At 35.9% G+C, this 24,215-nt stretch overlaps 1 protein-coding gene across 1 annotated transcript in view; it reads left to right on the top strand.

The window, feature by feature from the left end:
* Positions 1-24,215, top strand: part of KIAA0825 — a 373,094-nt gene that overhangs the window by 94,323 nt on the left and 254,556 nt on the right. The window contains exons 5-9 of the mRNA XM_081088719.1: positions 2,380-2,544; positions 11,378-11,472; positions 17,426-17,653; positions 19,251-19,516; positions 21,153-21,303. Of these exons, the coding sequence (XP_080944845.1) occupies positions 2,380-2,544; positions 11,378-11,472; positions 17,426-17,653; positions 19,251-19,516; positions 21,153-21,303 (905 nt within the window). The remainder of the gene's footprint in view (positions 1-2,379; positions 2,545-11,377; positions 11,473-17,425; positions 17,654-19,250; positions 19,517-21,152; positions 21,304-24,215) is intronic.

The raw sequence follows: 24,215 nt of genomic DNA, 5'->3' as shown, positions 1-24,215 counted from the left end.
AGGGAGAGAGATAGTCAGAAACATCGATGAGAGAGAAACATCGATCAGCTGCCTCCTGCACACCCCCCACTGGGGATGTGCCAGCAACCAAGGTACATGCCCTTGACCGGAATCGAACCTGGGACCTTTCAGTCCGCAGGCCGACGCTCTATCCACTGAGCCAACCCAGTCAAGGCTCTTTTCATTTTTAGGTCATGATTTTAATAACAGAATCTTAGCTATATATATTGGTTGTATGTGTTCTGTTCTCTGGCTTTCCTATGGAAGAACAGTAGATGTGAGTAGGGCTGTTTAGAAACAGACTTTGTATGTAGGACTAACACGAATTAGAGATGAAACAGAATTTTTGTAGGTACTCATAGATTTTTTTCAAACTTTTTTTTTTAACTCTTTAAGAAGAGAACTGCCCTGTCGGATGGCTCATTTAGTTAAAGCATTGGCCCGTCCACCAAAAAGTTGCGGGTTCTATTGCCCGTTAGGGCACATACCTAGGTTGTGGGTTCTATCCCTGGTTGGTGCGCATATCGGAGGCAACTTATCGATGTTTCGTTCTCACATCAATCTCTCTCTCTCTCTTTCTCTCTTCCGTCCCCTCTCTATAAACTAAAAAGTAAACAAACACACATTTCCTTGGATGAAGATAAAAAAAAAAAAAAAAGAATAGGACTAAATTCCACAGTTTAAGTTGGTTGACAGGTTTCTCTCATATTATCTGCAATGATACCATGACAATTTTGGTCCTCAGTAAAAAACTGTTGTATGGTTACAAGTTTGTTGTAAACATTTTAAAGTTTATGAGTTACCCATACAATTGCTATGTTATTGGAATCTTCCTTCTAAATCCATATGATAAAGGTAACCAATTTTTACATGGAATCATCAGAACTAACACTCTTAATTTTTTCTCTCCAAAGGAACTTGATGTTTATTTTATACTAGTACTCAACATTTTCAGTTTGTAATTAAGTATCTTAAGAAGTGGCAATAATAAAGAAAGCATTCTTTAAATACTTGAAAACTTGGTCAAAGGTGCTATTTGGTGAGGTCAGTCTTGGTCTCCATATTCTTAAAAAGTTTAAGATATTTTTCTATCATATTAAAATTGTAGTGTGACTTGAAAGTAGCATGATTATAAAAGGAAAATAATCAACTTTTGTTTATTTTAAGATGTACTGTTCTTTAGAAAGCAATAGATATTACAATTATTTTTACAGGTTAATTTTTAAAACAAGGTTTTCATGAATTATTTAGTCTAGCTTCAACTACTAAGTCAATTTGCTTGTTATTAGTGATATAGTAATGACACTTCTAAGATCTTGAAGATTTATGTATTTTATCTAGTCTTTAAAAAATCTTTGTTTTAATTTCAGACTACAAAAATATACAGATTCCTTAAATGTTACTATTTTGCCACATTTTCACATTTGCATTCTCTTTCTCTTAAAACTGTTCTTTTCCCTGAACTGAGAATAGGCTACAGACATTTGCCTTTATATACTTTAATGTATATTTCTTAAACAAAAGGGCATTCTCTTTCATAATCACAGAATAGTTATCTAAATCAGAAAATTAAAAATCATGCAATAATAGCATTGAATTGTAGACATTACTCAGATTTCACCAATTTACCCCAATAAAGTCCTTTATAACAAAATAAAATACTAATCGTGTATTAACTTTTATACTGATGAGAGAGAGAGAGAGAGAGAGAGAGAGAGAGAGAGAGAGAGAGAGAGAGAAAGAAATAGAGAGAGAGAGAGAAACATGGATTTGTTGTTCCACTTACTTATGCATTTATTGTTTGCTTCTTGTATGTGCCCTGATTGGGGATAGACACCCAACCTTGGTGTATCAGGGCAACACTCTAGCCAACTGAGCTACCCAACCCCGGCCTGATTATGTATTAATTTCAATTGTCATGTCTTTTTAGACTTCTTTGAATAGATCATTTGTCTAGTCAAAACCTAGTCTGTGTTTCTGACACAATACTTTGGAAGAGTATAGATTAGCTATTTTGTAGAATGTCCATCAATTTGGATTTGTCTTAAGTTTCCTTGTGACTAAAGTTGTGCCAGACTTTTTTAAAAATAAAATTGTATAAAATGTGATTTTACAACAACAAATCACATTCCTGTTTATACTCTGAGAATAAATACATATTTATTTGTCATATTTGTATTAAAGAGATTACTCATCTCCCGTTTCCCAGGAGAAAAGACTCTCCCAGGAGACTTTACGTGTATTTCTTAAAGAGCAAACTTGGTTAATTTATTGAAGATCTAATTAGATTTGATTGTTTATGTAGTCACATAGGTTATTATAGCATTTACTGAAAAAACAAATACAATGTACTATAGTATTGATCTTCTCTTTTCACAGTTACTCCTGAATGCCCACAGAAAGGACAAAATTTTTTTATTTCCTTAGATGAACTTGAATTCTTATCACAGCTTATAAAATCCTTTTTGAAGCTGGAAAAAAATGTTCAAGAATTGTTTGAAGAAATTTTTTTATCACTCAAGATACCAAGGAACAATAAATCAGGTAACATGCCCTTTTGTTTAAATTGTAAATCTATTATTCTCCCTATTTTTGCTTCCAGCTACTGAATCTATACCATTACTTGAAAAAAATTTTTTTTATAGAATTCTTTAAAGAAACATAAAGCCTGAGAGAAACATTAAGTAAAGAAAATTCTATTAAACCATAGAATTACATTTTTATCCTTTACACATGGCAAATTCCATAATTCTAGTTGACAAAGCATTATAAGTCAATTCCAGATAATTGCCTTTAACTAAAATCAGATCTTTTTTTTTTTTTATTCGAAGAAACACAGTCTGGCCTATGAAAAAAATAAGCAGACTTAATGATCTAGTAGCTCCTCTTCTACGACTAGCAGCTGGATGACCTTGAGCAAAAACATTTAGCTTCCTTAAACCTCAGTTTTCTCATCTTCCCAATGATGGTATAGGACGAACATACATTTCTCTTTGTTTTCTTTTACAATTAGATGCTTTATATTGCAATATGTTATGTAGGGCTATGAGAATTAAATGATTTATTGTATGTGAATTCTTTAAAAGAAACTCTAGCATTTCATAAACAATAAATGTGTTGTTCTAATAGTAATTAGAATTATATAATATGTTACTTTAAGTTTGGTATAATAAAATCTTTTAGAAGAAAGCAGTGCCATGTGTGTTGAAGAATGTTTCTAAAATTAAAGGTAGAATTCAAAGCCATAATATATTCTGTGTGTTCATATCTATACTTATACAGATTTTCACCTACATCAGAATGAACAATACAAAATTATCTTTTACATGATACCATATATCATTTGAAGGAATAAAAATAGATAGTGGCTGTATTTGTGAAACAAAGTTAGGCAAGCAAATGAATCTGAAATTTCAGAAGCTGATGTCTTAGAAAGGAATTACACTTGCTTTAATATATTTACTTTTATATTTTTAAATTTACTTTGTCTGGGTAAATAATGTTAGAAAAGTGATTGGGTTAAAGTTTGTTTTATATCAAGCATAGCTTACTAGCCTTCTATGTTTCAAGTTAAGTTTAAGTAATACTATTAAATTATAAAGTAACTAATGTAGAGCACTTTTCCAAATTTGGAGATAATTTGAAGAAAAATGGAGATGGATTATACTGGTAGAATTTGGATGCTGACAAAGAAAAACAATGAAAAAATAAAAATATGGCACAAAATGTTAAAGTTAAAAAACAGAATAAAAAAGTAGATTTGATTAGGAAATCATGTGAGCCCTAGAGGGTTTTCTAGAAGGAACTGACTGGCTATGGAGAGATCTGAGTAAAGAAATATGACATCCTAATTTTTTATTGCAATGTTGATTTCTCGAGTGGTTGACACTTGGTATAGATACTCATACATTATTCCTGGCTAAGATTTGCCATCCCTCATCCACATCTGTAGCAGGTCTTTTCTGAGGTGTGGATAAAGAAACAGTGCATTTCAACAAATCTAGATCCTACCCATTTAGTCTCATCTTGTATTGGTCCTAGGCCAGACCTTAGAAAATTTAGGTCAATTCTGAGAACTTTATTCCCCTTAAGAGCAACAAAAATTGAAAATTAGAATTGTGTTAGAAAGGTATTGTAAAGATGTAAAACTGCCATGGCCAAGAATTGAAGCAAAAATTTGTCATAGTGATTTCAGAAAAAAAGAAGAAAAAGTGGGTTTGACGTCATTAGATTAAAATTAAGCAATGTTGAGATTTGGCAAATGCTGTATATTTAAGAATAGCAGTTGCCATTATTGAATAAATCAACGGAGAAAATATATTATTATGCCACAATATTACTGTCTTATTCCAAATTTATCATCATGGCAGATAAAAGCAACTTCAGCCCTAGCCGGTTTGGCTCAATGGATAGACCATCGGTCCTTGGACTGAAGGGTCTTGGTTAAATTTCTGGTCAAGGGCATATACCTCCGTAGCAGGATCAAACCCCAGCTCCATTCAGGGTGTGTGTGGGAGGCAAACAATTGATGTGTCTCTCACATGAATGCTTCTCTCTCTCTGTCTCTCCCCCTCCCTTCCACTCTCTCTAAAAATCAATGGAAAAATATCCTTGGGTGAGGATTTACAAAAAATAAAATAAAATAAAAATAAATACAGCGGGGCCTTGACTTACGAGTTTAATTCGTTCTGAGACCGAGCGCGTTAAGGAGCTTATTAAGGAGCTCATTAACTCAAATTATTCTGTCAATTCAATGCAAAAAATCGGCCAAGAGACAGCTGGTATCTCAAAAAACTCGTTAGACGGGACACTCGTAAGTTAAGGCCCCACTGTAAAAGCAACTTCAATATCACATTAATAATAGTGTACTATAGAAATATATTTGTGGATTATCGAACATAGTTTGGAATGAATTTTGAAGGACAGGAATAAGAAATGTCTAAGTACTAGAGCACCCCTTGTGATATATATCTTTTTTATTGTTAAAATTTTTATTTTTTCGTAACAAAGCCAAGATTGATTTAATCTGACATAACTTTATGGCTCCCTGAAAATAATGATCTTGGAGGAAATTGTCAAGAAAAAAATGTTTTATTGTGTGTAAGCCAAGCTAATCAATTTTTATCAAAAACCTTTGTTTTGTAAATCAGAAAGGAAAAGATTCCTTGAAATGGATGATTAAAGAAACCAAATGTATCTTAAGTTATCCTGATAGTTCATCTTTTGCTTAAAAATCTTGTGTGGGAGAGAATGGGGGAAAAAGATCAAGTCATTTGGTTTCCTGTGTATTTCTTTGATTGGAGCATATTTTGCTAATAAAGATCTTGGAAAGAGTTACCTACTATGTCTATGTAACCAAAACAGTGTGATGAAAGGTAAGTTTTTGTGTGTATTTTTTATTGTCCAGATGTTTTAAAAATATCCAGGTGCTTAACATCACATAAAGAAAATATAAAGATGTTTAACCAAATAATTTACTTTTTACTTTGATGTTTTCTACTATGTTATAGAGTTAGTCAAATTGGCAGTGTTCTTAGTAATTTGAATATGATTCAATAGATGTTATAGAGACACAAATTTGTTTTTGAGAAATAAATGGTATTTAGTTACATTTATTTGCTTTTATGGGTCATAATTTGATGGTTTTCTATTTTGGTCATTTCAGAAAAAGATAGGACATTATTTGACGGTTACTGTATTTCTTTTAGGTGATTATATCTTATGAAGTAGCTTCAGGTTTGATTCTTTCAAAATAAAGTTGTTCTTCAGGCAGTTCCTCAAATTTTCCAAAGGTGGCATCTGAGATTTATCTAAACCAGGATTTCTTGGCCCTCATTTTTCTTTAGCCCCAGCAATGACAAAGAGCAATGGCTGCTTCAATTGGATGTAAGAAGAACACTTAGGGTTTGTCTCAGAAGAATCAAAGATTTCAGATCTTCTGAAAGATTGTTTGTACTCTTAGGGGGTCTTAAGAGGGGTCAAATGGCTTCTAAGAGTTCCTTAGCTAGATGGTTAAGGGATTGTATTAGGGAGGTGTATGTAGTTAAGGTAAAGAGGCTCCTAGGGTTTGTAAAGCTCATTACACTAGGACTTTAGCTGTTTCTTGGGCAGAGAGGTCGAAGGCTTCCACATTGGAAATTTGCAAGGTGGCCACCTGGGCTTCTCTTCATACTTTTTCATAGTATTATCTCTTGGATGTAGTCTCTTCTACAGATTCAGCTTTTGGTGGGAGGTTGCTTGTGAGCCAGAAAAGAGCAGTGAAGAAAAGAAAGACTTGTAGTTTCCACTTAGAGCTGCCAACAAGGCAAGTTGCTTTGTAGTATGCACAATGGGAGCCTATGAAGACCAATTTGGGTGTGAAAGTGGATGTCACAGGGAAGTACTGCCAACCTCTACTCTCCATGAAAGAAAGCAACAGTGTAGGAACTAACCAGAAGTGTAAAATGAACCACAGTGAACTCTGCGGGGAAGGCTGCTCAGCAGCTACCATTCCTGTGATGCTCTGCACTCTACTGAGGTCCTTTACTTGGGCATGCTCCTAAAGAAATCAGTGTTGACTGCATGCAAATAACCTGTATTTTAGAGCATTGAGTCCAAAATGGGCTACCTTCTCTAGACGATGTGAATAAGTGAATAGGATTTTTAATGTATTTTTAAATAAGTGAAGTAATTTGTCACATGTTCACAGAATTTATGAAGTTTGACAATGTGGAATTTTGAAGCTGACCATTTTAAATTCCAAACAAACATAAAATGCCACAATTTGTTAAAACCATGAGATATTTTATTAGTGTAGAGTCAATGTTACGAATCATGTCTTAAAATGATTCTTTTTGCTTCTCTATGTAGGATTCAGTTTTTTAAAATCTTTTTTTAATTTGGAGGGAGACTATATTATAAAGATTATCAGAATTGTTTGATAATTCATTTTCTATCTTACTATAGAATTGCCCATCAGCAAGAAAGGCTTGGGAAGCTTATCTTCTTATTTACTAATCTTGAAAATAGGCAGATGGTTTATGTAAATATCAAAGCATGTTACTTTGAATGAATAAGCATATTGTATTTAGAGTGTAACAATAAATAGAAGATAATTAACTTTTTTCATAAACTTAAATTATAGCTACACAACAGCAGATAGCTATTTCCAGATATAGATTTGCAAGCTTATACTTCAAACTAGTGTTATTATTCCAGTGTAAATACCTTTTAAATTGGCTGGTTTTGTGAGCTATCTGTAGAAAAGCAAAGTGACATTAAGAATACAGGTGTTGCTCCTTCATGTCATTCACTTGATCTTCATTATTTTTTCTTCTTTAAAAATGTTTTTTAAATAATAGTTCCTCATATGGTAAAGCAGTTAAAGAGGACAAAAGAATATATGCTGAAAAGTATGTCTATTTCTATTCCAGTTGTCTAGTTTCACTCTCCAGAGGCAACTACTTCCATATCTATCCCTATGTTAAAATAAAACAAAATCTGTACATACTATGCAGAGATTCTTTTTCACTAACAGTTATGTAGAAACACCTCATTCTTTCTAACAGCTGAATAGTTTTCCATTGGTGCATTTAACCAGGTTCTCACTGATGGACATTTAGGGTTTTACTTTCCTGTTTATTTGCAACCACAAACAATGATATGGCAAATTTTCTTGAACGATGTCTTAATATTGCACATGTATATCTGGATGATAAATTTCTAAAGTGGAATTGTCAAGTAAAAAAGTATGGTCATTAAGAGGATGAAAATACTAACCATAGACTGAGAAAACTATTTGCAAAACACATATCTGATCAAAGACTTGTATCATATATATATGATAAAAGTATATATGATAAAAGTATATATATATACTTTTAAAATTCAATAAGGAAACAAAAAACTCAATTTAAAAGTGAGGGGGGAAAAGTGAGTCAAAGATCTGAAGAGACACCTACCAAAGAAGATATACAGTTGGCAAGTAAGCGTATGAAAAGATGCTCCACATCATATGTCATCAGGGCATGCAGATTTAAACAGGAGAGCACACTACACACCAATTAAAATGCCTAATGCTAGAAACACTAACAGTGTCAGTTCTGGCAAGGATTTGAAACAACAGGAACTCTCATTCATTGCTAATAGGAGTGTAAAATAGTATAGCCTCTTGGAAGACAATTTGGTTGTATCTTTCAAAGCTAAACATTGTCTTATATGATCCAATAATCATGTTCCTAGCTATACACAAAAATGGATAGAAAACTAATGTCTACACAAAAATCTGCACACGAATGTTTGTAACACTTCATTAATAATTGCCAAAGCTTGGAAGCAACCAAAATGACTTTCCTTAGGTAAATTTGATAAACTATGGTACATCAATACAATGGAATGTTATTCAGTAATAAAAAGAAATGAGATATCAAGCCACGAGGAAACATGGAAGAATCTTAAATGCACATTGCTAAGTGAAAGAAGCCGTCTAAAAAGCTTACATATTATATGATTCCAACTATATGAGATTTATGACATTGTGGAAAAAACAAAAGTATAGGGACAGTGAAAAGGCCAGTGGTTGTCAGGAGGAGAGAAAAGGAGAAGAGAGGTGAATAGGTTGACCACAGGGGATTTTAAGAATAGTGAAATAATTCTCTATGATATAATAAAGGTAGATACATAATGTTATGCATTTGGCAAAGCCCATTGAACTGCACAACACAAAGAATGATGTGCAGAATCTAAAAATGCTCTAAAAACTAAAGTCTATTAATTTTTTTAAAGTATGGATATTTTGAGAGTATCAAGTCAATTTTTTATATCTGTTTTGCTTGCTAATGCAGAATTGTTTATGTGATTTAGATCTTTTGAAAAAATAATTCATATTTTTAATAACTTTATAGTTTCCTTTTTCTTTTAAAAAATATTTTTATTATTTGCATTACAGGTATTCCACATTTCCACCTCATACCCCCTCCTCCCAGCCCCTGGCCCCCTGCCCCAGTCTTTCATTGCCCTATTGTCAGTGTCCATGGGCTATTCCTATAAGTATATAAGTTCTTTGGTTTATCTCTTCTTGTCTCCCCTATCCCATACCTAGGAATAAACTTAACCAAGCAGGTAAAAGAGCTATACTTGGAAAACTCTAGGACACTGAAAAAAAGAAATAGAGGAAGATGCAAACAAAGGGAACCATATACCATGTTCATGGATTGGAAGAATTATCATTAAAATTCCATATTACCCAAAGCAATCTATAGATTCAAAGCAATCCCTATTAAAATGCCAATGGCATACTTCACAGAACTAAAACAAATACTCTAAAAATTTTTGTGGAAACAAAAATGACTCTGAGTAGCTGCAGCAATCTTGAGAAAGAAAAACAAAGTTGGAAGAATCACAATACCAGATATCAAACTATACTACAAAGCCATTGTAATCAAAACAGCCTGGTACTGGCACAAGAATGGGCATATAGACCAGTGGAACAGAACAGAGACCCCAAAAATGGACCCATACCATTACAGTCAATTAGTATTTGACAAAGGAGGCAGGAACATACAATAAAGACAGTTTCTTCAACAAATGGTGTGGCAAAAAGATGAAACTAGACCACTAACTTACACCATACACAAGAATAAAATCAAAATGGATAAAAGACTTAGATGAAACAATAAAAATCCTGGAAGAAAACATAAACAATAAAATCTCAGAAATCTCACATAGCAGAATTTTTATCGATGCATCTCCTTTTTCTTTACTTAAAATCTTTGATTAATCTGGATTTTATTTTAATGTTAGAATTGATCCTTATTTATATGTATTATCCTCTTCTTAAGAAGACATTAAAATCCAGGTCAGAGAGAAAATATTTTAGGTTAACTGGAATAACACTGATCTAAAACCTTCTTATCCTTGTTGTGATATTTGTTGAGAAATGAAGTAGGATTCCTAAACTACAGTCCATGGGCCCTTGAAGTTCATGAATGCACTTTACAAGGGGTCTTAATTGTGTGTATCTGTGTGTCTGTGTGTAGTTCCCATAGATTTATATTGTGCATTTTGGATGGAGTGTTCTCTCACTTGTATTCAAAGGTGTTCATAAATCCAAAATGATTAAAAAACACTGGAGTTAAGGAAAACTTTTCCTCAGAATAGATAAATTCTGATAAGTTTTCCAAAAAGGATGTTATCACCTACCAAATAATCCCCCTAGGGAATGTTTCAGTCAACTGTGTTACTTAGGAATCATTCATGATTAATTTATAGAACCATATTTAGAAAAAAACCCCCACAAAATTGCCAGATGGATATATTGGACAGAAACCTTACTGAGAAGAATCAGTAAGATTTTCAAAATTTGTTTGCTCAGGACATAAGGAGAAACGGACTATTTCATATCAAATTATATCATTTATATCAAATTAAACTAATTAATAGAGCCTTATTGGAAAAGTGGAATAATTTTTTTTTTTTGGCATATGTATTCATTTTTTCCCCCAGGGAAAAGATTTCCATAATTATAAAAACTGAGAACTTAATTATAAAAGTAGAGAAAATTTTTTCCATTTTAGGCATTAGAGATTATTGTGTTTTAAAAATTTATTGATTAATATAAGAGAGAGAGAGAGAGAGAGAGAGAGAGAGAGAGAGAGAGAGAGAGGTCAGTGTGCGTCATAGCTATCAATTTGTTGTTCTGTTTACTTGTGTATTCATTGGTTGATTCTTGTATGTTCCCTGACTCAGGATTGAACCCACAATCTTGGTGTATCAGGACGATGCTCCAACCAATTGAACTACCTAAACAGAGCTAGAGATTATTTCTTATCTGTTCCAGTGTTTGCATTTTTCCAATGAATTATTGATATACTTATTAAGAGTCTAATTTTTCCTGATATGCTGATGTTCACCCATGTACTTTTATTCTTCCTTGTTTCAAGAAAGGAAGTATTGAAGTGCTAAGGATTACCACCAGTTTTAAAATGCAGTACTTTAGAATTTAACTTTTTACATGAGCAAGGAAATAAATATTTACTTTGTATTCTTAACTTACTCTACATTATCAATATGAAAATGAATTAATAAACAGATCCGTATTTAACAGATTATGTATGTATGCAAATCAAATATGAATGTAAATAATACAAAAATATCATAAGTTGAATGTCTGGAAGAACTCAGTATATTTTGATACTGTCATTATTGTATGGTGACATCACCCTACATCTTATTGACTATATTCTCAGCATCTTGATATGCATGAACCAGTATATGTGTATATAGTATAAATAGAGTTTTTCTACACAATTAATTTTAACCTGACTCTATTAATTACATCTAGTATCACTTGTTTGTATTAATGTATGTTTGTATGTTTTCTTTTTTATCTATTGCATAGGAATTTTGGTCACATCCAATAGAGAGACTATAATAGAGAAACCTAGAGCAAATGAAACCAATATTTCTTCAGAGCAATTGCTACTAGGAAAAGAGGTATGTGAGGGGGAAAAGGGAAGTATTTCTTTATTCATATACTAGAGGCCCAGTACACGAATTCATGCACCAGTAGGGTCTCTCAGCCTGGTCTTCAGGGATCAGGCCAAAACCGACAGTCCGACATCCCCCAAGGGGTCCCAGAGTGCAAGAGGGCACTCTGCAAAGTTGCTGTCACTCAGCAGTTCCTGTGTTGATGGTCAGTGCACATCATAGCTACTGGCCACTCAGCCGGTCACTTAGGCTTTTATATCTATACTAATAAAAGGGTAATGTGGGGCAACCAGAGAGAGAACCAAGATGGCGGCATAGGTTAACGCCGGAGTTTGCTGCTTTGAACAACTACTTCAAAAGTGAAACTAAAAGACGGAGGGACATCACCCAGAACCACTGGAACGATGGCTGAGTGGAAGTCCTACAACTAGGAGGAAAGAGAAACGCATACGGACACTCAGAGGAGGCGCAGTGCTGAAGTCAAATTCTGAGGTGCGGAGTGCGCGGAGTGGGCTGGCGGCGGAGGGCGCGGTTGGCGTTTTCAATCGGGAGGGAGTCGCAGACTCTGAGCTCCAGATACAGGCGAGTCTTTAGGGACCCAGACTCAAACGGGAGAAGCGGGTCTGCCTGGCTTCGGTCAGAGCGAGTGCAGCTTTCTCTCCGAGCTTTGCAGCGGGTGCTGGGACTCAGAGAGGCAGAGCCCCTGGGGACAGGACTGAGAGCCGCCATAAACTGCTCTCTCCAGCCCACCCTGTTGATCCTGTGCGACCCGCCCCGCCCAAGCCCTGCACAGAGGCATTTGCCGGATAGCCTCAGGCAAACGCCAGATTAGCACCTCCCTAGAGGACAGAAGTTCTCTCACTGCTGACACAGCTGATTCTCATAGCCACTTGGCCTGGAGGTCAAACCCTCCCTGGAATTAGCTGCAACAATCAAAATTTAACTATAAGACCACGAACAAAGACCACTAGGGGGTGCATCAAGGAAGCATAACAAAATGCGGAGACAAAGAAACAGGACAAAATTGTCAATGGAAGATATAGAGTTCAGAACCACACTTTTAAGGTCTCTCAAGAACTGTTTAGAAGCCGCCGATAAACTTAATGAGATCTACAAGAAAACTAATGAGACCCTCGATGTTATATTGGGGAACCAACTAGAAATTAAGCATACACTGACTGAAATAAAGAATATTATACAGACTCCCGACAGCAGACCAGAGGAGCGCAAGAATCAAGTCAATGATTTGAAATGCGAGGAAGCAAAAAACACCCAACCGGAAAAGCAAAATGAAAAAAGAATCCAAAAATGCGAGGATAGTGTAAGGAGCCTCTGGGACAGCTTCAAGCGTACCAACATCAGAATTATAGGGGTGCCAGAAGATGAGAGAGAGCAAGATATTGAAAACCTATTTGAAGAAATAATGACAGAAAACTTCCCTCACCTGGTGAAAGAAATGGACTTACAGGTCCAAGAAGCACGGAGAACCCCAAACAAAAGGAATCCAAAGAGGACCACACCAAGACACATCATAATTAAAATGCCAAGAGCAAAAGATAAAGAGAGAATCTTAAAAACAGCAAGAGAAAGAAACTCAGTTACCTACAAGGGAATACCCATACGACTGTCAGCTGATTTCTCAACAGAAACTTTGCAGGCCAGAAGGGAGTGGCAAGAAATATTCAAAGTGATGAACACCAAGAATCTACAACCAAGATTACTTTATCCAGCAAAGCTATCATTCAGAACTGAAGGTCAGATAAAGTGCTTCACAGATAAGGAAAAGCTAAAGGAGTTCATCACCACCAAACCAGGATTATATGAAATGCTGAAAGGTATCCTTTAAGAAGAGGAAGAGGAAGAAAAAGGTAAAGATACAAATATGAACAACAAATATGCATCTATCAACAAGTGAATCTAAGAATCAAGTGAATAAATAATCCGATGAACAGAATGAACTGTTGATTATAATAGAATCAGGGACATAGAAAGGGAATGGACTGACTATTCTTGGGGGGGAAAGGGGTGTGGGAGATGCGGGAAGAGACTGGACAAAAATCGTGCACCTATGGATGAGGACAGTGGGTGGGGAGTGAGGGCGGAGGGTGGGGCGGGAACTGGGAGGAGGGGAGTTATGGGGGGGAAAAAAGAGGAACAAATGTAATAATCTGAACAATAAAGATTTAATTAAAAAAAAAATAAAAAAAATAAAAGGGTAATGTGCTAATTAGACCAGATAGACTGGACATCTTCCGGACATCTTTCTAACAACGCCAGGGGCATGGCCAGCCTGCAAACTGCCCACGGCCCCTTGCCCAGGCAGGCCCCTCCCCCAACAGGGACCCCCACCCTGATTGGGGGCATGGCTGGCCTGCAAACCCCTGGTGCCCCCAAGTTCAGGCTGCCCTGCCCCCCAGTGGGTACCCCCACCCTGATTGGGGGTGGGGCTGGCCTGCAAACCACTGGAGCTGTCACTATGAGGCACACTGACCTCCTCTTGGTCCCTTTCCCTGGCTGGCAGGCTCTGATTGCCTGATGGCCACCCGTGGCCGGGGTGGGGCCAGCAAGCAGGCGGGAACAGCAGACCTCTCGGTTCCTTCTCCCACCCATCAGGCACTGATCACCCAATGGCGAACAGGGAACCGGGAGTGGGTGGCGGCAGGGGGCGGGGCCAGCTGCGGGCAGCTGGGGAAGATGGCCCTGATCACAGGCCAAGCCTAGGGACTGTACATGTGCATGAATTTCGTGCACCGGGCCTCTAGTATATAGATAAAAGCATCATCATATGTCTGTGAATCCGTTATAAATAAAAATGTCTTGCATTTTCCCTTTGACACTAAAAGAAATAATTCTTGGTTGAAAATTGGCTTATACATTTTGACGAAAATTGAATAGATACACTGCTCTCTTGCACAATCTGTTCCATGGACAGATTGCGAGGAGGGAGCTGGAAGTGAGGAGGTCTTTGTTCTCATCCCAACTCAGGGTCTACACTTTGAGAATTTGGACTGTAGATAATTGCTGAAAAGGGAGAAAATGGAGATTCAAACAGAAAGGAAAGAGGAAGTAATAGTTTGAACTGGTCTCTTAGTTTAGTGTGTCCAGCATCTCCTATTTGTGCTCAGATCCATTACCACTCTTCTGCTGCTCTGTTCTGTATTATAGAGAATTACATCTTCCAGGCTTCCTTGGTTACTATGAAAGTTTGGTCAATGAAATGGAAGACCTGGATGGTAGATGTTAGAGAAAAACCCGAGTATTTCTTCCCCTCCTTTGTTTTAGAGAATATCTTTATGTGTTTATTTTTATTTTTTAGAGAATATCTTTAGTAGCAGTATCTGTGACTCCTTCATTTCCTCCATGGGCTCTGCTCCCACCACACATCCTCCCTCCATGATTCCAGCTCCAGCTAGCAGTCTTGCCTTTAGCTTTGACTGGTGGCCCCACAAACTGCATTCCATAGATAGTCCTTTTTCTTTGTTCCTCCAGCCCTTGGAGTAATACTGGCTTCCTGCTGCATTCTTATCTGTCTTGCTTCACAACCCATGGTTTGGCTCCACACAATTTCATCACCTTAGTAAACTACATTAACTTTTGTTTTCCTGTTGAAATACCTAGAGTGGATTCTATTTTCTGAGTGGACCTTGACTAATAGTAGGTAAACATTTAAAAAGGTATAAGGACATAGGATTTTAACAGGTTCAATTTAGAAAGCAAGAACAATACTCAGGAAACTGCAAAGTCATACATTATGCTTTAACCAAAAGTCAGAGTAAGTATTAAGAAATTAGCCCTGACTGGTTTGGCTCAGTGGATAGAGAGTCGGTCTGTGGACTGAAGGGTCCAGGTTCCATTCCAGTCAAGGGCATGTATCTTGGTTGTGGGCACAACCCCAGTGGGGGGTGTGCAGGAGGCAGCTGATCAATGTTTCTCTCTCATCATTGATGTTTCTGGCTCTCTGTCCCTCTCCCTTCCTCTCTCTGAAAAATCAATAAAATATATTTTTAAAAAATGGAAAAAAGAAATTAGCATTAGGGTAATGGAAGAAAGGGATTCAACAGGTACTTACTTTGTGCACAGAACAGAAAGCCACATTAGTTCCTCTTTCTTCTTGGATCAACTAGTAAATATTCTCTATTTTAACTGAAATATTTTTGGCGCCAAACATCAGATGAGAAGAGTAGAAGAAAACAAACACTATTTTATGAAAACAAATAGACTTCTAGGAGGGCATTTGAGTAGTGAAGATTTTCAGTTTTCTTTTTAAGAGCAGCTATTAATGTGCTTGGTTTTCTATATTTTGAAAAGAGAATTCAGAATGGCCAAGATATTATAATCACATATAAATTATCATGGACTAGGGTAATCATCATTGTACACACACACAAAAATTACCACTGCAGCCATGGCAATTACTGGCAACTTTCACCAGAATATATTTTCTTGGGTGAATGAATGAATGAATGAATGAATAATTTTAATGAACTGATATGACCTCATTGAGAGAACAAAAACCAGAGTTTTGTTGTTGTTTTTAATTTTCATGGAGGTGATATTTTTTTTTTTGCATTTTTGTCATAAATGTGTCCCAAGAAATACTATTCTATTACAAGACTATACCCACGGTACTTCTAAAGTTTCACTTGTTAGAAAGGAGATTATATGAGCTGAGTAGATTAAAATACTGAATAATTTTGTGTAAAATAAGATGAGAAATCTGTTCTAAGGCCCTCTGATGTTAAAGGTCCAAATAAACTTTAGAAGTTCAATTACAACTTAATTATAAGCATCATGAGAATGAAAGCCATTCTTTCTGATCATAGAATCATGGAATAATAGAATTTTCATTCTAGAAGAAGAATCACCTTTATTACTTTGTACAGTATATACAAAAAGCATTAAATTAATGCTGAATGGGATGTGTGTGCAAGAAAATGAAGCTAATGATAATAATCTTAGTAATTTTAGACTGAAAGAGACCATAGAAGTCATTGAATTTAGCTCTTATATTTCTAACAAAAAAGTTGAGACCTAGGAAAATAAGTAATTTAGTCAGTAATATTGAACCTTAAGGTCTTCTGAAGTTGGAGTAGGTAAATTATTACTATTAACAAGATTACATTAAACAGGGAGTTAATTCTAAGCATAGGTTCAGCCTATTACCTATAAAGCTTTTAGTACTATAGAGAACATTAGAGGACTTGGGGGAGATAATACATTCATAAATATATTGCCATATGAGACAAAGACCAAAATTTTTAAAAAAAAGTACCAGTGTCCACTCTAGCCTCGCTGTCTCCCAACACACAGAGTAATGCAGATTGTTTTAATTTTTCATTTTCTGAAACAAAGTAGTGCCATGTATCAGTCTGTGAGTGGAGAAACTAAAATTCTAAAGATGTAAAAGTCTGGAAAGGTGCAGTGGTGTATTTTCTGTGAGAAATTTGTATTTCTTATTGCTATTTTTTCACTTGTCTGGATTTCTGAGAGTGAAAAAGAAATAAAAGATTGAATATAAAATGCTGTCTTATGTTGCAATACTTGTTAACAATAAACTATAAAAAAAGACTATAAAAATCTAATTTAGACTTTATTAAATATATTGAATTTAAAGTTTGCTTTATGTGATAAATAGTAAGAGTAACTTTCAGCTCTCATAAAGGTGGTTTTATTGAACTATATTTAAGAGATTAAATTTTGAAAAAAGTTTTTTATTAAATCCACTGATGAATTAAAATGAAATGTCAGTATATTACTGTGTGTAAAGAATGCACATGTTTTTCTATATTGCTTTATTCACGGGGTAATATTTTTTAGGTTGTAAGGGTGCCTTTTACAGTTTATCAAAGAATACCTATATTCAACATGCTGAATGAAAATAACAACTTTATATTTATATAACAGTAGAAACACTTGTTGAATTAAGATGAATATGACTTCATATACATCTATATTTCAGACTACTCTACTAGATTTTGGCTGGAGAAGTGCATTTAAAGAAGTGTCTCTTCCCATGGCACACTGTATAACGACAGCAATAGAAGATTTTTCCGTAAAAATTCTCCAACAGGAGCACAATGAAAGGTCTTCAGCTGTGACCTATGCTATGAACCTTATAAATGTCCAACAAGTTTGGCAAGACAGCTGTGTGGCTCCTGAGGAGGACCAACCAAAGAAAATTGCAAAGGCAAGAATCAAATGAAATCCTTTCAAAACTGTATGTAGATCGGCATAATGAGTTTTGTTGTTTGTTTTTTAATATAAGCCATTGCAAAGGGGAAAACGGTGGAGCCTCTTGCCAAATACTTAGCACTGAACCCAATACCAGTTGTTTTCTCTGGTATCATGGGCCACTGCTGGTGAAAGGGACTTAAACCTGTTACTACCTTGTTGCTCCATGAGTCTTGGGCAACTAAAGAGGAGGCCTCTGTGACTTCCTGGGGAGCTGGGAAAATGCTTGCTTGGGTTTATCTTTTTTATCATTAGTATTTTAAATCCTTATTGTAGAGAGTATTACTGATGTTCCCCCTTTTTCCCCCCTGTTGCCCCCCTCCACCCGGTTTCTACCTGCCCCAGGCCTTCCCCACCCTACTGACTGTGTCCATAGGTAATGCATGTATGCATATAAGATCTGTGGTTAATCTCTTCTCACCCCCCTCCCCTCTTTGAATGACTTCACTAGACATTTAGGAGATTGAAGGAGTTACTGTCTTTTATTGGTTTAGGCAACTTTTTTTTTTAAAATATATTTTATTGATTTTTTACAGAGAGGAAGGGAGAGAGATAGAGAGCCAGAAACATCGATGAGAGAGAAACATCGATCAGCTGCCTCCTGCACATCTCCTCCTAGGGATGTGCCCGCAACCAAGGTACATGCCCCTGACCGGAATCGAACCTGGGACCCTTCAGTGCAGGCCGATGCTCTATCCTCTGAGCCAAACCGGTTTTGGCAGGTTTAGGCAACTTTTAAATCTTTGTTTACCCCTAATGAGCACTGCATTTCATTAGCATCAGTCTGACATGTTTACATGTGCTTTGAGAGTCACAGAACATAATGAGAAAATACAAAGTCATCATGCAAATAGATAAACACCGTTACTCAGTATGAAGCCCACACTGAGTTCAGCAACCTATAATTTAAATGTTTTTTAAAAGGGAGGTCTTAGAGATGGCCTCCTATTCTGCTACTGCCACCCTGAAACTCCAGAACATTCCGCAGGGAACACCATTGGCTAATCTAGAGTAGAGGCAAGTTTTGACTTCTTATCCACCACACTTTCTCTGCCATTAAGAAGTAGATTCATAATAACTAGTGAAAAGCTACACATATTACTTCTAAAAGTTGCTGACTCCTTACCAATAAGGATGCTACATGAGGTTATTTCTGGTGCTTCTAGATTTAGTTAAACTGATATAACCTTATTTTAATGTGATGACTAATCACACTTTATGAAAATTTAGCAAAAGAAAATTAAAAGAAATTCAAAAATAATCCAATTATATTAATATCAACGGTACTTTTTTTTTTTTAGCTCTATTAACTGCAAATAAAACTGTTGTCATGTAAAGTTACTTCCTGAGTTTTTCATGATGTCTGCAAGGTAATCTTTTTTGGTATTTCTTTATCTGACAGTTAACTTTCTACAATCAATGACTACAAAGTTGTGTGATTATATTTATGTTTGATGCCAAATTCATTATTTAGGAATTTGGCTCCCCTGTACATAAATTACACGGTGCTGTCAGAGTACCAATAACTCAGTGCTGCATTCATTTCTCCCTAGTTTTGTTCTGACATCATGGAAAAACTTGACACAATGCTTCCACTGGCTCTGGCATGCAGAGATGGTTCTTTCCAGGAAATTAGAGCACACTTTGCGGAGGCCTGTTGTAAAGTGGCAACAGCTGTCCTAGCGAGGCTGCAGGAGAGAAGCCAGGCGTTCCCTTCCCAAGCTCCCCTGGAAAACCTGCACACCGCACTCTCCACGGCGGTGTATGTCTCCCAGCATTTTACTCGATATGATAATCTGATGAAAGACAATACTAACAAGTAAGTGCCATTTCTATTAAGTGGATGGCCATGTTTACAGTAATGTGTAATCCTTGAATATCATAGGAGTGAAATTTTGATGATGGTCTTTGAGGAGAAAATAATTAACATGGTGAATTATTTTCATTTCTCTTGACTAGGAAATGTCAAAAAGGTGGAGCATGGGATATATTAAACCAGATGCATAGATTCTAAAAAAGATACGTATTTTTCTAAAGGTTCATTCAAAAGACCCATGCATTTTCCACATTCTAATCAGCAGCAATGATTTTCTGCATGCTGTTATGACATGACCAAACACGTTTTACCTTGTGAGGCACAAGGTACTGCCTACACTGTAAAGGAAAAAATAAACTTATTTTTGTCTCATGTATACACAGTTGGGAAATATGCACGCCTCTCTTTTGTTTCAAAGTCAACAGGATGTTGGGAGCTGACATAGAAAATAAATGCATTTTAATCTATTCTATTAACTAATGTGAACATATTATTTCAGAACATCAATTTAGTGATAAGCTACCTTTAATATTTGAGGAGAAAGTATCTGGCAGTCTTAATTCTCACATATTAGTACTCTAAAAAGATTATATATATGTACAGAAAATAAAAATGACCACAGGTATTATCACATGGCCTTCCTGGCTATCCTTGTACTTTCTAGAGCAGTGGTTCTCAACCTTGGCTGCACATTAGAATCAACTGGGAATCTTTTTAAAATCCTGGTTTCTGAGCCTCATCCTCCGGAAATTCTGTTTCTTTGTTATGGGGTGGGGCCACAACATTAGTAACAAAGAAACAGAATTTCCGGAGGATGAGGCTCAGAAATCAGGATTTTAAAAAGATTCCCAGCCAGGTGATTCTAATGTGCAGCCAAGGTTGAGAACCACTGCTCTAGAAGCTAGCATGGCCCCTTGCAAAGGGAACAAGCATGTGGACTTGGCAGTCCACTGTGAGCCCAGGAATCTATTCTACATTACTTACTCAGCCTTTGCAGTTCCTTAGTTATGAGAGAAAGCATACTATAAATAGCTAAAGATAAAAGTAAAATAAATTTAGCTTGATGTAGAATATAACTATGGTATTTCTTTAATTCTCATAGTCAGATGTTGTGATTCATACTTGAATTTATAAACAAAATGTGCCAGAAATCACTTCATTTCTGTAGAATATTTTAGAACTGTTTATGAGATAATTGACATCTACAAAATTACAATTTTTAAAATAAAAAGAGTATGTTTGTGGGACGTGTGATAGCTTTATAAAAGTTGATTCTGACAAATGCCTCTGTTCTTTATAATAATGATAACCTAATGCCTAAATAATGCACTGATCTCTAATAATAGGCTTACAAAGAATACTTTTATTTTTGAATGATGTATTGACAATGCAGTTTGTCTCAAGTTGAAGTGCATATTTGTGGAACAGCAGATGTACATTTTCAAAAGACTTGCAAAACAAAGACCCGCTTCCCCCCAACCCCCCCGCTTTTGGAAAGTGAATGTGGACGTAGACTCAGCATTAGGAGGAAATGAATGATTGATATCTAATAATCAGAACCATTTGTAGTACTGGAGATTGTTACCTCCTACTACACAGGCCTTAAATCTCTGTCTCTTTGATCATTCCCTCTGAGCAGACCCATATTCCTGGTGCCTGTCCAGCGATATCAGGAATTCATCAACACTCTCCAGTTTCAGGTTACGGACTACTGCGTCAGAGTTTGTGCTACAAGCATTTTACAGGATGCTGAGAGCCACCACTGGGATGACTACAAAGCTTTTTATGAGGTGTGAAGTTAAGTTTACTATCCCTCCTTTTTACACAAATATGTTTTACTGCCTACCTGTTTTCTGGCTAATTAGAAACATGAGCTCAGCATTACTAACACACGAAGGCTGTTAGGATAATATTTTTTAAATATTGAATTTGTACTTAGGAAAAACACTGTTTTAAAAAACCTGAAATAATTAGACATCAGAACTCTCCTTATGCTTAGAAATAAAAATAGTAGCTTCATTTGAGCTACAGTGTTTGAGTGCTATATAATAAGTTGAAATATAATGGGATGCAATGAAAACTAGAAGAGATAAGAATGCCAAAATGCCACAACCTTGTACTTTTCCCCAAAGGGAACAGTTATAGATATCCTTGCTTTTTTTTTTCTTGTTATGTATTTCCATCTGTGTTTGATGAATATATTTTATTAAGCAGTTTTATTCTTTATACTTATTTTTTCCTTCTCAAAGTATGTTCTTATGAGTGTGTTTTAAGACCCATCTTTGCCGGAGCCGGTTTGGCTCAGTGGATAGAGCGTCGGCCTGCGGACAGAAGGGTCCCGGGTTCGATTCCGGTCAAGGGCATGTACCTGGGTTGCGGGCACATCCCCAGTGGGAGATGTGCAGGAGGCGGCTGATCGATGTTTCTCTCCCATCGATGTTTCTAACTCTCTATCTCTCTCTCCCTTCCTCTCTGTAAAAAATCAATAAAATATATTTTAAAAAAAAAAAAAAGACCCATCTGATCATTTATAGCTTACCTATTTTCATTTAGCCCATGTTTTAAAATCCCAAGTTTCTACTGAATTCTTCCTAATGATTCCCAGTGCAACCAAACCTACGTTCAATTAAAACTATTCAGCATCAGGCTTCGTTAGTTTCCCTTCCCCTAAATTCCATTGATTATACATTAGCCACAATACTTGAAATTTTTTGAAGTTGATTCCAGGGCGGGATGAAACATTTATAATACCTTAATAAAAAATAAGATAAATCAGGGTTTTAAAATAATTTATCAGTCAAGCCCAGCTTCATTAGCTTTCCCCATTTACCCTTTCCTCTGCGTTGAAGCTTATGATTTTTGATTTGCTTGATTGTTCTCATCACTATGGAGCACTGAGAAGAACAGAGTGGAGTTTTATTCAATGGAGTCACTCTCACCACCTTCATGACACTGAAGCTTCTTGTGGCGCCGTTTATGCCTGAGTTATTATCATAATAAATGTTGCCACAGCAGAGAAAAGCAAATAATAAGAAGCTCTTTTAAGGGACTTTCCACTTCTTCTAAGACCATTTCATCTCTCCTTTAGAGGCCCTTCCTAGGTAGCTTTTCTTTTTTGCAAGAGCATCCGTACAGACTTTTCCAAACCTGCCGTGCTTCACACAGCAGTGAGCAGAATGAAAACGAGAAGGTGCTGTAGTGCAGCTGGTAGTCTGAGAAAGTACTGGTCTTCTCTCCTGGAAGCATCGCAGCTTCCTTATTTGCAGAGGTTGAAAATGAATCCATCTCATGTTTCAAACGATTTCAATATGTCACTGTACTAATGAGCAATTTTATATGATGTTTTCATTGAAAAACAGGTATTAGCTCACTATTTGTCCAACATAGAGGTATGATGTTTCCTCCTATGCAAATTGGGAACTAGAAGAAGTATACAGTAAAAATAATAAGTGGATGCATTTCAAACCTGTTATTGAAGTTACCAACTATTTAAAAAACACACAACAAATTACCATGTAACATGCAGCTCTTAGATCTTATGACAATGCTTTAACTTCAAAGACAGAAATAATGAGATAGTTACCCTGTGATTACATGGTACTGTAGCTTCCATATACTTACATGGTCAGTAGTTACAGTTTAATTGCAGAGTGGTTGTTATTTCTGCTCAGAAAAATAAAGTGACACTGCTTTTCTATTTACCAAAAATAAGAACCTTCTAAAAATAGCGCAGATTTTAAACTGTTTTGATAATGGAGTACCTGACATGGTTTTATCCCATTTACTGCACCCCCTTCTCCTCCTCTCCCCATTATTCCATCTGATTTGTGAAACAGGACTAGTTTTTGGCAAGGCTGCTTTGGGAGGAAAGGAGATGAAATCTGCCAGACTCAAGGCAAAGAGTAGGATAGAGATCGCAAAGGAACCTATTGCCATGTTCAAGCGTGTAGGAAAGAAAGAGTGAAGTAATTTACAAGATATGAAACAATATTTGCTCATGTTTTGTGAAATCAAGTGAGCCCTAGACACATTATTTCCATTTTCTAAGCTGTCAGGTTGAGAGAGTCAACGAGTTCGGTATCTCTCTGATGAGGTGCTGGTCAGATGGCACAGTGGGTGTTCAGATTACATGTTTAAAACTGAGCATTTAGTATAGTTGACATCTGCTCAATTTTAGCAACTTGTGTTTTCCAACAGTCAAAGAATAAAGAATTGTCTGTTCAAAGATAATATTGAGTGGCTTATATAATAAAGCCCAGCTGCTTGTTTCCTGATATATAATGTAAATAAAAGCTCACATCTGTTTACATTGTAGTGGGCCTACAAAAATAACAGATGTTTACTAGCAGAATACTTTTGAAATGACAACAAATAGAGAAACAGGTCAGGAAAATAAATGAATCACATTTAGTTTAATGAAAACCCTTGCATACATTGAAGTTATACACATTTTGAAGAGAATTGTGTGAATGATGACCAGTTTGAAATGTAAAGTTGACATTTATGTTTTAAAAAGTCTTAAAAATAAGTGTTTTTCACTTTTAGGAGAAGAAATCTGTGTACCTGAAGTTATTTTAATTTTTCTCATTTATTGCGTAAAGGTAGCTATTAAAGACATTTTTTTATATTTTGAAAAAAGAAAAATCATGTTGGCCACATTATTATAAACATCTACCTATCTATTGCCATGAAAAATGTTAGT

This window comes from Myotis nattereri (assembly GCF_964212035.1).
Source record: "Myotis nattereri genome assembly, chromosome: 4".
Lineage (NCBI taxonomy): Eukaryota > Metazoa > Chordata > Mammalia > Chiroptera > Vespertilionidae > Myotis > Myotis nattereri.
The sequence above is the reverse complement of the archived record's forward strand: the minus strand, read 5'-3'. Positions and strand labels throughout refer to the sequence as shown.